This window comes from Caloenas nicobarica, chromosome 3 (genome assembly GCF_036013445.1).
Source record: "Caloenas nicobarica isolate bCalNic1 chromosome 3, bCalNic1.hap1, whole genome shotgun sequence".
NCBI lineage: Eukaryota > Metazoa > Chordata > Aves > Columbiformes > Columbidae > Caloenas > Caloenas nicobarica.
In genome coordinates this window covers 64,936,622-64,952,431 of record NC_088247.1, presented here as the reverse complement: position 1 = coordinate 64,952,431, position 15,810 = coordinate 64,936,622, and the positions used below count along the sequence as shown (strand labels likewise).

The following is a 15,810-nucleotide window of genomic DNA, read 5'->3' as shown; positions in this document are numbered from 1 at the left end:
CAATGCAACACTGGTACTGATTAGCGACTAAAACAAGCTATCATGTGAAAAGCAACAATGTGTAGCACTAGATAATCCTGTTAGAATCACTATTGAAAGTGAAAGCCTGTTTGTTCTCTGACTTCGACTTTTGGAATTATTTTTCCAGACACTCCTCAAATTCCTTTAGGTACTTCTCTCAATATGACTGAAGTTTACTTCCCAACCATAAGATCTTAAAACCCAAGGGAAAGACTGGGGAGTAATACAGCAGCATTAAGGAGGTGCTGGTATTGTTTACAAATGTTTTGCTTCTGAAGAGTGTTTCTGGAATTAGTCTGAGTGCTACCTGTGAAGGTAAGCCAACAATGACATTTTTACATAAACTGTTTGCTCCATTGATGAATATCTAAAATATTTCATAATCTCAGAGGAGAATAATGCCATTTGACATCATACAGTCATTAATATTGTCAAAGTACTGAAGACAGATCTCCAGCAATATGCTAATAAAAACCTGAGATGAAGACTAAAAGTACATGTCAGTGAACCACAAAATTTCTGTCCACAGCCTTCTGCTGGCACATATTGATGCTGTATTCCCAAAGACAGAAAGAAAAGTTACTAGCTGTTTATAAAGAGCATTTCAAAGAATGAAAAATGCTGTGATATCTAAGTTATGAGATAGCAGAAAAGCTGTTGACAACAGGCACTACAAGAGGAGAAGGAGATGGGAAGGAATAATGCAGCATAATCTATTACATGTGGAAAAAGGATGCCAGTGCATTTGCATGAGATAACATCAGAAACTGGTTTTACATCCTGCTGCCCACTTGCCAAAGGACTACTCCTTTACACCTTGCAGAATGGGGATCCCTCTATATTTTTGCCATGTAGCATTAATATTTCCAAAGTGATGTGTTTCAATAACATGGATTGTAGACTCACTAGGAGGGTGCCTAATAGGAAAATCTGTATAATTTGGTTACCCAGGTAATAAATTTCCTCCAAGAAAGGGGGAGTATCCAGTGTTGGTCAATCTGTCCCGTGGTTCCTTTGTTATCGGGCACTGTTTATGGACAATGAATTAGCTTATCATATTAAAATAGAAGGATTAATATTCAATTCCAAAATTAGAAATGGAATTATGAAAACAGAAAACACATTGCCGATGTACAAGAACTCAGCTGCATCCTCACACTGGTTTTTTTGGTTTGTCTCCTAGGATAACATTCTACCATAAGAGATGTGGGCTGACTGTAACATATCTTAACTCCTTCCAGAAATTTGTTCAGTATGCTTTTGGGTTATTTGAACTGAGGGTTGATTCCTACTGCGTGTCTCAAAGCAGCCCATCCTCTGCAGGTTACACAGCTCCACTAGTAAGTTGCAAACCTTTGTAAAAGATGCGTTAGAGGGAAACCCTTGTTAGCACTGTGCATGCCTGCTTCTCCCTAGCAGCTCATGGAGAACGTACTAGGCAGAAACAACAGCAAGCGGCTTTGAGGGTGGTTCGGCCCCAGCTCGGGAAGGCCCCTCTGGGCGCTCTGCAGGCCACCTGCCAGCGGTGCCGCCTCGCACCGGGCCGGTGCTGCGTGACAAGGGCTTCGAGAAAGGCAATCCTGCCCCAAAAGCTTTTCCTTCGTGGCTCGCTCCTTTCGGGGATGAGCCTCACGAAGCTAGGGAAGAGTGAGGATCTGTAAGAACACACCAGCGCTGTTGGACGAGCGTGTTTCTTCCAGCAAGGTAAGGGAGCGCCTGAAGCAGCGAAACCCCAGAGCGAGCGGAGCGCACACAGCCCGCGGGCCCACCTCAGCGGGGCAGCCGAGGGCTTCGGGCAGGCGGGGAGCGGCAGCCTCTGGCTGTGCTGGGTGAGCCGGGGCAGCGCAGCGCACAGCTGGCTGGTTCAAGGGGTGCAGCCTCAGCCCCCGGGCCCGACTGACAGACAAGCCCGGCCATAAACACCGACCGTACCGCGCCCAGCCCACCGAGAAGGGCAGGCGGGGACGGCCGGGCCGTTCGGGAGAACAGGGCCCTGCGGAGGGCGAGGGGCGCACGGCAAAGCCGAGCCGGGCCGGGCGAACTCACCCCCAGCCCCGTACGGGGCGGCAACCGCCCCCCAACGGCCGCGGGGTCAGCCCCGCCCCTCCCCGCGCTGCCCTCGCCTCGCGCCGGGCCCTGCCAGCGCTCCCGCGCTGCCCGGCGGGCCCGCTACGCCCCCTCCCACCGGGACGGCTCGCACGGCATTCTGGGGCCTGTAGTCCCTGTCCCCGCCCTCCCGCCCGCGGGGCCTCTACACGGAAGCGGACGAGCGAAACTACAACTCCCAGCGGAGGGAGGGGCGTGCCCCTGAGCGTCCGTGCCTGAGCCTGCACGGGGAGGGAGGCGGGTCCCGTTAGGTCGGGCTGCGTGGGCGGGGCTTCTCTTTCCCTGCCGCTCACCCGCACAACTCGTTCGCCCTCGGCCCAGCGGCTGGAGCGGGGGAGGCCTCGGCCGGCGCTGCCGCTGGACATCGCTCGCGGCTCGGCGGCGCCCGCCTGTGTGCGCGCGTGCCGGGGGCGGCGCGCGGTTGGTTGCGCGGGCCGGGGGAGGCGAGGGCTGAGCGGGCGGGAGGCGGCGGCGGGAGCGGGGGTTCCAGCGCAGGCACTCACCGCCCGGGTCGTTCCCCAGCCCCCTCAGCCCGCCCGGCGGGCGGCTGCGGGCGGAGGCGGCCATGGGGAGGAGGTAGCGCTGTCGCCGCGTTCCAGCGGCCAGAGGGAGGGCTGGGCTGATCCGGAGGCGTCCCCGCCAGGGCTGGTGCGGGGGACCTGCCCGCCCTCTCGCCGGGAACCGGCTGACTGACTGACCGGCCGCGGAGGGGGGTGCGCGCTTGTGTGGTCCCGTCCCTCGCCGCCTCCCCCCGGCTCCTCCCGCCGGCGGCCGCCCCTGCGGTGGTTACCGCCTCCCCCTGAAGATGAAGAGGCGGCAGCTGCTGCTTCTGGGTCTGGCTGCGGGGGAGAAACCTGGATAGAGGCTCCAGAGAAAAAGAAACAAAAAAGGGGGGGGAGAGAAAGTCGCCGCTCGCCGGCTGGCCGAGCGGGAGCTGGGCGTTTTTCTCACCTCGCTCCGGGCACAAGCACAGCGAAAGTAGGGACGCCGGCGGGAAGCCGCTCCTCTGCGCCGAGGGGAGGGAGCAGGATGCGGGGGGGGCCCCGGCAGCGCCGCGGACCGTGGGCGAGAGGCTGCGGCGCGGCGGCGTGCGGGCACCCGCGGCGGCTCTGAGGCGGGCGGCGAGGATGGTGGAGGGAGGGAGAGGTCCCGGCACAGATCTCCCACCGGCGGCGAAGCCTCCATTTCTCCTCCTCCCACCCCCCCTTCCGCACGGCCGCCCGCCCCGCGGGGCTGAGGCGCTGGGGAGCATGAGGCGGCGGCGGGGACCTGTTGTGTAGGGGCAGGCGGGGGTTAAGCGCGGCGGCGGCGCCGCGCGGGGCGTGAGGCGGGGGAGCGGTTCGGCGGGGAGGGAGGATGAGGAGCTGCTGCCGGGGCGCTGGTGTCTGTCGGGGACCGGCCCAGCCCCGGACTGACTCCGGCTCGGGAAAATCCCCTTCGGTGGAGTCGTGACAAGGGGAGAAGGGCCCGCGGGGAGCCCTGCGCCGCCAGGTCTGCGCGGAGCGGCCGCTTCCCGCTGAATTGCGGCTTCAGGAAGAAGAGAACTGGAAGTGTTTCTCGGAAGCTGGAGTTTCAGACTGGTTTCTTTCTTGCCTTTTTTTTTTTTTCTTTCTTAATGGGTTGTAACGCATGTCTCTGGAGGGAACGTTTTAGGAATGGTCATTTTTAGCAGTGAAATCTGCAGCGCAAAGGATTATAACAAATATCTATGAATGATAGACTCGATTGCTAAACCTTGCCTTGACCAACTTCTGACCCTCGGAGAGATCTCTCAGGGTGTGCGTGGGAAGGAGAAAAAAAAAAAACCCTCCCATTTGAAAATAAACTTGAAAAAAAAAAAAGACTAGTTTTTTTGGACAGTCTGCCTTTTTTTTTTTTTTTTTTTTAGTCTTGTTTTGTGGTAAGTTGTTTTTAAAAAGGATTGTCCTACTCAGTTGTTTTGTAACTGGTGGAGGAAGGAAGGATCCCTCTCAAGCATTTCTGATCTGACAGCTTTGGTTTCTGAAGAGTTAACTGGTGTTTGCATGATACACCTATTGCTAGTCTGGTAGCGGACTTTTCGTCTTTTTATTTGCTGTTTTTATTAACTGGGGCTGGTGGAGAGGGTAATCTTGGTCAGAAGAATATTTGCACATATATTGTATATATTTTTGGTGGGGTTCTCCCCACATTTTACTCTCTTGATGACTCCTGGAGGTGGTAGTGGGCCCATGAAAGACTGTGAATACAGTCAGATCAGCACACACAGCTCTTCGTCTCCCATGGAGTCTCCCCATAAGAAAAAGAAATCAGTTCCCAAGAGAAAATGGGAGGTTTTTCCTGGAAGAAACAAATTCTTCTGCAATGGGAGGATCATGATGGCTCGACAGACTGGAGTCTTCTACCTGACTCTCGTTCTCATCTTGGTCACCAGTGGACTCTTCTTTGCATTTGAGTAAGTGACATTGAAGTATTCATATCATCCTTCTCTTCCTCTAGTTATTTATTTTCTGTCTGAAAGCAAGGTAAACATGTTTATCCAGATGCCATCAAGAATGCTGACTGAACTCATCTAATAATGGTTTATATAATTGAAAATATGATCTAATAAGATGCTGAGGGACACATGCTCCTGTTTTGGTTATCGTACTCTATGAAAAACTGATGTTTGAGAATTAAGGTTGTAGTGCTTATATACTGCGGGTTTTGAGCTCTTGCTGATGTTGCAAGAGGAGTGTAAAACAGCATGTTTGGGATGGTCAGGAAATGATGTAGCTTCTTGTCTGTTGGTTACTCTGCTGAGAATCAAAACTGGCAGGTGCAAAATACTGACCCTTTGTTGCAGCACTGAATGCAAGAAAAGCAGTATCTTTCATTAGTTCATGAATTTGGCCTATTTTTTTTCTCTTGAGGTCATTTAATATCTCGTAGATAAGAATTCCAAGTTAGTAAAAAAAAAACCCCACCTCTACAATTTTGCATATACCTAGCTTTCTACCACTAGGTAACAGCATGACTGTGATGGTAACTTGTATGTGAGTTTAGTCTCAGTTTAAGCTATGTTTGTTTTGGAGTTTTGGATTTTCTTTAAGCAGGCTTCTGGTGTGCTCCTAGGGCTTTTCTTCTCTGTTGCTCTGAATCTTCAGGAGTCCTTTTCGTCTATATAAAGTGAAAACAAAGTGACAGCAGATGAGATGTACTGATTTTTGCACTTATGTTGGAGTGGTTAAATTAGCTATGCATGACAATAAAGAATTAGGCACATGATATGAACAATACAGTTTGACTTTTGTTTCCTTATTTTTTTTAAAGCACTGAGTACAAAGGTGCTCACGCTGCTAAAACACTAGCTATACTAATAATTCTTTGAAAAGAGTTAATGCTAATTTACGTGTTTTAAACTATTGCAGCTTGATTTGTCGTTAGTGTCAGGAAAAAATTATTCGAAATACATATACAGCTCTTAGTATTTTCTTGAATGGGAACTATGATATATAAATGTAAGCTTCAGCACTGCCTCCAGAAATTCTGTTCGCTTTGCTGAGTGACACAGTTGAACAACAGAGGTCATTCATTACTTGGCATCTTCAAGAAAGAAGATAGTGACATTAGCAAACCCTGAATTGTGACAGTGAAATGTAGACCATCTTAACATACCGGAAGTAGTAAAGAAGGTAAAAATGCTCACCAGGTAACCAGTGGCTAAATATATATGTGAGCTCAGCAGATGAATTGTCTTTAGTGGGCTCCAGATTACTTCAGGGGGATTTATTAGTTGTAAATCATATGCAGACACTGTGAAGCTGCTGGAACATCCTTTGAGTAGCTGAAATAATACAGTCAATGATGGTATCTGTGTATTGCAAGTGTGTTTACTTTCCTGGTTTTAAAGAGATATTAAAGGTGTAACCTGGTAGTATTGCATCAGGACTGGGTGCTCATCTCTTCTATTTGCCATGATTCGGCCTGGTTTTGAAAGACTTTTCTGTGTGGGCTGACACTCGCATCTGTGTGCGGTCTCATCACCCTCAGCAGTGCTTCTGAAGGCAAGTGCTGACTTCCCGCCAATACCAGAATGTATGTCGGATCGAAAAAGTAATGTTTTATAATCATGATTGTAAAACTTATTTAGTAAGCCACTGGAGATAAATATTCTCTGCAGCTGCATGATTCAGAACTGTTGAAGCAGGATGAGGTGCTCAAGCTGTTCATCACCTTCTGATTTCATTACTACTCGGAGTTATGTGCTCTACGAAAGTCGAACGCTGCAACTTCTGTTGCGTCTTTGAGCTTATTTGCAGTGTAACTGTATGTGATGGACAACATTTTTAGTCAATCTACAGCATTTTGATATATAATTGGTGCTTACTCTAACTGGAAGTCTTGAAGCAGGGAAAAATCTTGGGCTTTATATAACTGTATGAATTCTGTGCGTGCACGCTGGTCTTGAGTCATTCTTGTATCACTTGCACTCTCCTTTTAAGGAAAATCAAAGTAGGGGGTGGCAATGACATTTCATTTTTATAATAATAAGGTAGATTTTGGTCTTTAAAAAGCACTTGCACTGGAAAATTATTACTCATCCTCTGAAGGCTAATTAAAAAACAAACCTGAAGACTATGGGAATGGTGTTTCCGATGTTTGAACTGCAGAAGGTTGTTACTGTTACAAAGAAAAGAGGGGAGCCTCTGATTAAAAAGTGTTACTTTGAATCAGTTTCTAATTGCATTCCTTCCTAGTAGTCTGAAGTTAGCATTTGTTGATCAGTTGATAACACCTTGAGTTGTTATAGTGTCACTTGCATTATTTGGCTGATTATGATGTTCCTCATTAACCAGCTCTTTACAGAATATGACAGAAACATGTTTCAATCCTTTGAATACAAACAGAGCAAAGTGATTTTTAAATGGGCATGTGCCTCATGTGTCTGAACTGTAAGGTTAAACTGTCATTGAAGAGGGAGATGCTCTATATTCTTGGAATTGTTTAGTCTTTTTGCTACAATTGAAGTAAATGATTTTGTTTCCTTTGGTTTTGGAAACTGGAAAATAGGTACTTATGCTCCAAGTCATTCCCTGGTTGCAGGCAGTGGAGAGGGTGAGTAGGAAAGAGATGACATTAACAGCTGATTCCTGGGAAAGCATCCTGCTAACACAAACACTTGTCCTTTATCCTTTTGGCTTTATTCCTCTAATGTAATTCTCCCCCCCCATCCCCCCACCCCTTCATTTTATTTTATTCTTGACACCCACTCATCCAGAACTGTATCTCATGTGCTTTGGATCCTCTTCAGGGGGGAAATACATTTCTCTGAATCAACAAATCCTAGCTCTCCAAAAGCAAACGTATGTCATACGCCTTGACCTGTGTAGCTTTTGACATTGAACCATGCCTCTTCATATTTATGCTTCTGTGCTTTTTCCTACCTACTTTTTTCTGGCTCCTACTTTCAGCTGGTTTTGTTCCTTTCTCTCAGTTGACTTTTCTCTCTCGTATATTCCAAGTACATCACTACTACTTCCTTTTATCATTTTACTGTTCTTTTTCATTTTCAAAGAGGTAAACCAGAATTTGCTTAAATGAAAAACAACAACAAACCATAAGCTTCCAAGCAGGTGAAATACTTATAATTCCTGCCTTCTTCCCATTCTAAAGGAAGAGAATGCAGATAACAAGCAGTTTTATTTCTGTAACTTGCATATTAAATGTAACATGAATTATTGCAAGCCCTTTTGAGTCCCAAGAGGGATGCTGTGCTTGAGGTATTCTTAAAAATGATACCTATTTAAAAATGCTCAAGTTGAGGCACCACAAATTACTTAATTTGTCTTTAAAATTTTGGTATGTTATTTTATATTGAAAATATATTTCCTAACTCTAATCTCATTATATTTAGCTGTTTTTTCTTGCAAATTTGGCTTTGTGTTGAACTTCATTTTTTTTTTCTTTCTCTCTCTCCTTTGCCTTTCCCTGTTACACAGGCATACATATTTTTTTAGACTATTCAGTGCTCATGTAAAAGTAGCTGCATGAAAAGCATAGAAAACAAATTCCTTTCCCCAGAGCAAAGATAGCATCTGTAACTGAAGGGCAGATCTCAATGCTGTACCTAGCCAGTTCAACCACTGTATTTACATATGTGTAAAGTCCTTTATTGGTACAATAGAGAGAGGCAAAACTAAGACACTTCATGCTGACTGCTTTTATTCAAATAGATACATGCACCCGAAAGAAAAAAGAACACTTTATGCTTATGGTCAGGGAACATGTCTACACCTGATCTCCTTCAGTCCAGCCAGGCAAATTAAACTTCCTGTGAAAGGTGGGTTTAAGTCAAGATGCCAACTGAACTGAATTGACTCAGGCACAGTCATGTTTTCTTCTGTCAACTCAGTTGCAGGGTGAGTAGCTCTGGAAGAAGGTTGGAGCAGATGGTAGGATGCCGGAAGGGCTGAAGCAGCGCAGTTCTTTTCTCTGTAAACGTGAGTCAGAGCCCTGTCACTTCTGATACCATTTGACACTTGCACTGATTCAATGAACTAGAGATTTTTTTTTGAGCCAGTTAAATCTTGATTTTTGTGAGCATTTGTGTAACTGTGCTGTCTTTCAAAAGATGGATGTTGGAAAAGTGTTTAAACTGAGACTATTTATGTGGATATGCGTGTACAAATCATTGCTTTCCATCGGCTCTTGCAGTTGCTGGCAACCTGCTCCATGCCTCCCACTTTGAAAACCAGTGTGACTGGAGGACATCCATGAGTCACGCTTCCTAATGCAGTGTAGATTGTTCAATATTGAATTTCTATAGCGCTATGGCAAAGCGGTGTAACTTGCTGCTCACTGTGACAAACCTCTGTGTAAACACTGATTTCAGTAAGCTGAGCATTTTCATTGTGGTATTGACAGCCATCTTCATCTTATGGCAAAAATACTTTCGGGTCTTACAGGAGGTGAATTCTTAGTGCAAGGTCATATTCCAAGTAGGTGGAATTAATCTTAATTCATCTACTAATCTCCTTTATCTTTGTTGCTCTGCTCTTAAGATGAGTAGGTTACTTGCATCTCTTGATGACCATGTCCTTAAACTATGAGTTCCTTAGAAGGAAGTGCCACCAATCTGACTTCAGCTGTTAAAGGCTGGTATAAACTTGTAGGGCATTTCCTGCTGAAGATGTCAAAATGGATTTTAATGCAAAAATCATGGCATATAAACTGATTGTTCAACAGATAACTGCATCTTTTTCTACATGGAAGGCAGTAGGTGCCTAATATTGCACAGTGGTGTAGGTGAATGCAGTGATGAGGAGGTGTGTGTTTTTTCTCCCCAATTTTCTTTGTTTTTTAAAAATGTCCTGTCATTAAAATTAGATCAGAGCAATATTCCTGTTTCTCATTTTGGCATATGATGCTTCTATGATAATTTAGTGAAAAAGATGTGGAATACAGTAAGTCTAATCTTTTGGGTTTACTTTTTGTACTGAGTTTATATAGATATACCAAATGATGTGGCAAATTCTCAAGGGATGGTACGCATTCCAACTAGATGTTATTTATTCTTTGCACTTAAGTTACCCCGAAAATGTTAACTGTCAGAATCAAATATCTTTCAGGTACAAAGTATATCTAATACTTTTTTCCGTGACAAGGGATTTTCCTTTCCTTGGTCACAAAAAGGTTTACTTAATTCATCTCTTCTAAGTTTCCCAGTGAACTGTGCAAGTATGTCTGCTGAAGTTTCTCCTTGGCCAAAAGGGAACAGATTTTACTACCCTGTCTTGAAGTAGCACTTCATTGAGCAGGTATATCAGTTTAAACTTTTAAACCTAATTTGAATGAATTATATGATATAAATTGAAATCCTTTTACTCAAGAAACATATTAATAGCATTCGATAGTAGGTCATGCATCTTGACTTTTCAAGGGTAGACCTATTTATGTGGAAATGGATAATGATTAAATGCTTCATTTTTCAGAGTAAAATTCTGTGAAGACAACAGAAGGGTTTTGGAAGTCATACCTTCTTTACTTTCCCTGAAACTGCAGAGGCTTTTCATGGTTTTGTAACGCTAATCCCTTTTCCAAAAGAAATGTTAAACAGCTTCTATTTGTGAGGGTTGGGGTTTTTTGTTTGGAGGTGCGGTTTTTTGGTTTTGTTTGTTTTCTATTCAGCTTAGTTGATGGCCTTTATCTACTGTTTCATGGAGAAAACAAGTTTTGAACATAATTTTTCATCTTTTAATTTACTCCTTTCTCACCTATAGTTCTACTAATATTTCCACCTTTTCTTTTCTTTTGAGGAGGTGGAGGGGAAATGAAAATAGGGAGTATAACAGTGTGAGAAGTGATGTTGGCTTCTCAGATACCACGTCCACTCAGGACCTTGAGGGAATCACTGTGTAGCTGTGGACCATCGACACATGTGCCTGTTCAGAGTGAAATGTGAACGTTTGTGATCTCCTTTGCCTGATGTCATCCCAACCCCTTGGAGAAAGAGAGGAAATTTCATCACAGCCTGCTGGGAGGGTGATTTTCTGCTCTCATCATAGCTCAGCACGGTTGTTGCAGATAGGTGTAAATTCTCACTTGGGATATTTGATATCCCTTCCAGAGTGGGGAAGATGAGGTAATTTCAAAAGTTTAGTTGAGTAGACTAGGCTATTTCAATTTGGACCTACAATGATCATCTAGTCCAACTGTCTGACCACTTCAGGGCTGACCAGAAGTTACAGCATGTTGTCCAAATGCCTCTTAAACACTGACTGGCTTGGGGCATCCACCACCCCTCTGGGAAGCCTGTTCCAGTGTTTGACCACCCTCTTGGTAAAGAAATGCTTCCTAATGTGCAGTCTGAACCTTCCCTGGCACAGCTTTGAACCATTCCCATGTGTCCTGTCACTGGATACCAGGGAGAAGAGCTCAGCACCTCCCTCTCCCCTTCCTCTCCTCAGGAAGCTGTAGGGAGCTGTGAGGTCACCCCTTAGCCTCCTTTTCTCTGAAGTAGACAAGCCCAAAGTCCTTAGCTGCTCCTCATAGGACATTCCTTCCAGACCTGTCACCCGCTTTGTTGCCCTCCTCTGGATGCATTCAAGGACCTTTTGATCCTTCTTAAATTGTAGGGCCCAGAACTGCACACAGTACTCAAGGTGAGGCAGCACCAACACTGAATACAGCAGGATAATCACCATTCCTGACAGGCTGGTGATGCTGTGTGATGCCCCCAGATGGGCACACACTGCTGACTGACACTGAGCTGCTGCCAACCAGCACCCCCAGATCCCTTTCTGCAGGGCTGCTCTGCAGCCACCCCTCTCCCAATTTATACTGCTGCCCAGCGTTCCTCTAACTTAGGTGCAGAATCTGGTTATTCTTACCTATATAAATGTCTTCAAATATTTACAAATGCTGATGGATAATACTTCTGTACGTCTTCAGCCTTCAGAATGTGAGGTTGGACTTGTAATTTTGTGACAGCTGTTGGATAAAATTTAAATTTATCACTCAAAAGTTTGAGGTATCTATTGTTGATATAATCTGTATAGTATGCCTTTTTTGTCTTTCCCTGAGTAGGTACTGTCACCCCTTTATTTGAATGGATGTGTGCCAAATGTATAAAATCTATCTTTGGGAGAGTCATGTTAAATAGATTTACACTACTGAAAAATGAATTTCTATTAGTTCTTCTTGGAAGACTGGCATTGCCATGTGACTATTTTCATATCAACCCCACAGAAATTTTCATACCTCGTTTGAAGGAAATATGTCTGGTTTTTTTCAGATGTTTTCTTAAGTCAGTTTCTCAGGAATCATGTTAAATGCTCAGGTTCATGTGAAGTATTGTTTTTACTCATGCTTATATTTGGACTAATGATGCAAAGAATACCTTTGGTGCTACATGGTTCATTTTCTGTCATAGCTGTGTTGCATTATTATTTTGTAATTGGCATTTTATACAAAACAAATATATCAGTGATTAGCTCCCCTCTGGATGACTGAGAAATTATCTTCCTTTAGAATGAAAAGAGAAAATATTAGTCTGTGCAGAACTTGAACAAAACTGTTCTGTCCATGCTCTTTTTTTTGGGGGGGGGGTGGGGAGTGGGGCGGGGCGCGGGTAGGAGATGGAAAAATATTTGCTTACAAACATCTGGGCTTATTTGTAGATTCAGTAGAAGCTGAAATGCTGAAATTTGATCTGGACATTAAAAGTATAGATTCATTTTTAACAACAGTTATACTTTTTAAGCAGTTAAAAATAACAACACAAAGCCTTTTATACTGCCTTTTTAATGGGAAGAGTATCTCCATTTAGTGCAGCATTAAACTGTTAGTTGTAACATTCAAGTGTGAACTAATTATTGGGAAGTGAAGATGACGGCAGAAGAGGAGAAAGCTGAGAGTATTTTTAACTTTCTAAGCTGCATGAGTGTTTCAAAATAGCCCAGTCAAAAACCCCATTGGCTTAAAATACTGGGACACTTTGAAAAATTGCTTAAAATGTTATAATAACTTTATCTAGGAAATTTTTGTCATCCTGATTGATGATCTTTTAAGTGAGGCTGTTGTAGCTGGTGATCACTTAAGTTCCAGGCTGCCGGTAGAGGTTGTACGAGTCAACGCTGCTTGTCTTTGGCAAAGCTGATGGAAAAGGGGAAAAACCTCCTGAAGTCAGCTGGAGCTACTAGTGTTTGTTAAACTTCATGTAATTACAGACCATTTTTTTCAGAACTTAATACAAAACATGTAAAGTGGTTAAACTTTTTCCAAAGTAAAGAAACAGACTAAAATAAAGAAATCAAGATAAAGTCTATGTATAATAGCCAAGAATAAAATTCTGTTCATATTTCTCACATTGCAGAAGTATTAAATGTTACTGACATAAAATGTACTTAGGGAAGGAGGCTGAAGCGTTTTGGAGTTTTTGTGTAACACACACCCTGTCCCTTAACCCTGTTGTACATATTCATAGTGGAACTCCTGTCCATACTGCAGTTACCAGGTGAAGGGGGCTTTGTATTTGCAAAGCCCGACCATGGGTTTTCTGCAGTGTGCATTAGTGGAGATCTTACCCAACTACGTTCCAGAACATTAACTACCAAGTTGACAATGTGCTGTAGTGCTATATGATTATTCAGCCTCTGTATCCCCCATGACTTCATTTTCATCAGTGTCTGTAGGGTTTATTCATGTTATTGTGGCTAATGAGGTCCTATATAATGATCTTGGCTAATGAGATCACAGCTGGTTTTGTTTCATGTTTTTCCACTCCTGCTGTCCCCTTAAGTTGCATACTGTGATAAATACTGGCAGCGTGCATTTATTGTGGTGAATATACAGTCAGGTCAGCTGCTTCTTTAAGTTTTACTCTTATTTAGAAAAAAAAATTACAAGACAGAGATTAAATAGAATACTGAAAATTAAATTGAAAATCAAGAACCTGAACTCAGAAGTTAACATATACATAAAATCTGCAGTTTGCGAAGTTCATGTTTAAGTGCAAGTTAACACTTGCATGGTCTGCATTGAGAATGTATGAAATAAATTTGTGGGTTTTAGTGTATGTTTCTTATATGTATGATCAATATATATTAGCTCTTAAGAGCAGGGAACATATATGCTAGAATTTATTATTATTTTAGCATAAACACTCAGTATATTGCTAGAAGTCTTGAATGTAGATTAAAAAACATTGGCAGGGATCCTAAGTGTTTTTTTCCTGCTAGGAAAAGGGGCACTAATGCAAAACTTTTGGTTTTGATTGTGATAAATGTTGTGTACCCTCTTTTTTGAACTGTCTGGAAATCGGGAAATTGCAGTCCTGGTCTTGCATGTTCAGTGCACTTGTTAGATATCCCACTGGCCATGTTTCAGGGTAGAAACAAGTGTCAGACCAGCCTGTACTTAAATTTTGCTGGCACGCTTTTTTGTGCTCATTGCGTGGGTTTTCATGGCACAAATATCTATGCAAGTTCCATAGTAGATACTGTTATATTGGCAAAAAGGACTTTATAGTGTTGAATTAGAATGTGGAAGAGTTATAATTTTTCCTAATTTGGAACTCTGTAAAGCAGTTAAAAGCACTAAGAAGAAAAGTAAAGGTTAGAATAGCGGTGACATCTCTTTCATCAGTATTGCAACTCTGTAATAAACTTGCTTCTTGTGAACGTGGTTTCTTTAGAGCTGAAGATCATAATGCCCCTGTATAGTGAAAAAATACATTGTTTGAGGTACTTTTATTATTCACCATGATTTCAACTGTTTCCAGCGCTGGACAGGCATCAAGTAAGGAAACAGCCAAGTAAACTTTGTCATTAGCTTGAGTAGACTGGTACATGAAATGTGTTGTATGGTGTGGTATAAAAGATTGGAGTGCACTGTGTAAAAGCCATAATCACTTCTGGTTTGCTTCGGTGAATTAGCCTGGAGAAGGCTCAAGGGGGATGTTATTAAAGTAACTACTTGACTGGGGAGGGGGAGTGAAAGAAAAAAAAAAAAAAAGCAGCCCTGGTCTCTTCTCAGTGGTACCCAATGACAGGACAAGGCGCAATGGACACTTTTCCTGCTTTCTTTCACTTATCTGTTGTTCCTCACCAAGCTTTGCCGTCTACTATCCATCTGGCTTTTGCTGAATTATATTTAGTGTTTTCTTATTATGTTTAAATGAAGTCAATTTAATCCAGAAGAATGTTTCTTTATACAGTTGTTCCAGCAGTGTGATGTGTTCATCAGTTTGTCTGTCTCTCACTTAAATTCTGTGAACTTTTCTTTCCTTCCATCTAATCTTCCTAGCCACTTGTTCACTTTTAATAGACTAAGAGCACTGTTCCTGTAGAAGGGATGGGGAGGCAGTAATGATGAAGTTGAAGGACTTAGTTTTCTCGTTTCCATAGTCATAAGGGATGAGAATACAATTTTTTCATGTGATCTACATTGTATTTGCCTATATCGTTGTGCAGATATGTGATATCATGAGGTCTGTCTCCCAATGCAGGTCAAAACATTGTTTGTATTCTGCAGGCTGAGCTTCCTTCTTGAGCTTCCTATGTGACAATATTAGTCTCAGACCAACTCTTGCAGCTTAATAGATAGTCCAGCCTCTGGACTCCTAGACATAAATGGTTTGTCAGAAAAGATGCTAAAGCTGAATTTGTTATCTTTGAGGAAGAGAAAATACCCTAGATATGTCAGCTTAATCCAACTCCATTTAACATTGATTTGCATAAAAAAGTGTAAATAATTCCAGAAGGGCAGGCGTCCAGTTTTGGATTACAAATTGAAAATAAAATTATTAGAGGAGAAAGCTTAAATGAAACAGCATGTTTTATTTAAGTGAAATATATCTGGATCTCTATGTGCTATAGTAGGTAACACTGCTAAGTTCCTCTGAGGCTGGTGGAAGCCAAAGGGGCATTTCCCCATAACACATATTCAAAGCACTGTGAAAACAGAGTGAACTTCATGCCTGTAGATCTGCTTGCTTTTTGTGAGGGGACAGGAGTTGGATTTTTATTTCATAGGGGCCTCCCAGTTTCCTTCCTGTTTAGCAGACTCCGTTGTGGTGAGACAAATCTTAAGGTCGTAGGCTGCTGAAAAGGATGGAACACCTCTCTTGGGGGTTGGACTAGATGACTTTTAAAGGTCCCTCCCAACCCAAACTATTCTATAAATCCCTTCTCCCAGGCCTCAGATGTTACCACTTTGGACTGG

General features: G+C 43.3%; 1 protein-coding gene across 4 annotated transcripts in view; it reads left to right on the top strand.

Annotated features, from left to right (window-relative positions):
• Positions 1-2,428: 2,428 nt before the first annotated feature.
• The window catches only part of ZDHHC14 (zinc finger DHHC-type palmitoyltransferase 14), a 109,115-nt gene continuing 95,733 nt past the window's right edge, over positions 2,429-15,810 (top strand). For 2 of the 4 annotated variants that reach the window (XM_065631405.1, XM_065631404.1), the window contains exon 1: positions 2,431-4,561. In XM_065631405.1, the coding sequence (XP_065487477.1) occupies positions 4,311-4,561 (251 nt within the window). In that variant the 5' untranslated portion in view covers positions 2,431-4,310. Of the gene's footprint in view, positions 4,562-15,810 lie in introns of all 4 variants that reach the window. The other 2 variants (XM_065631402.1, XM_065631403.1) reach the window with 2 other exon arrangements.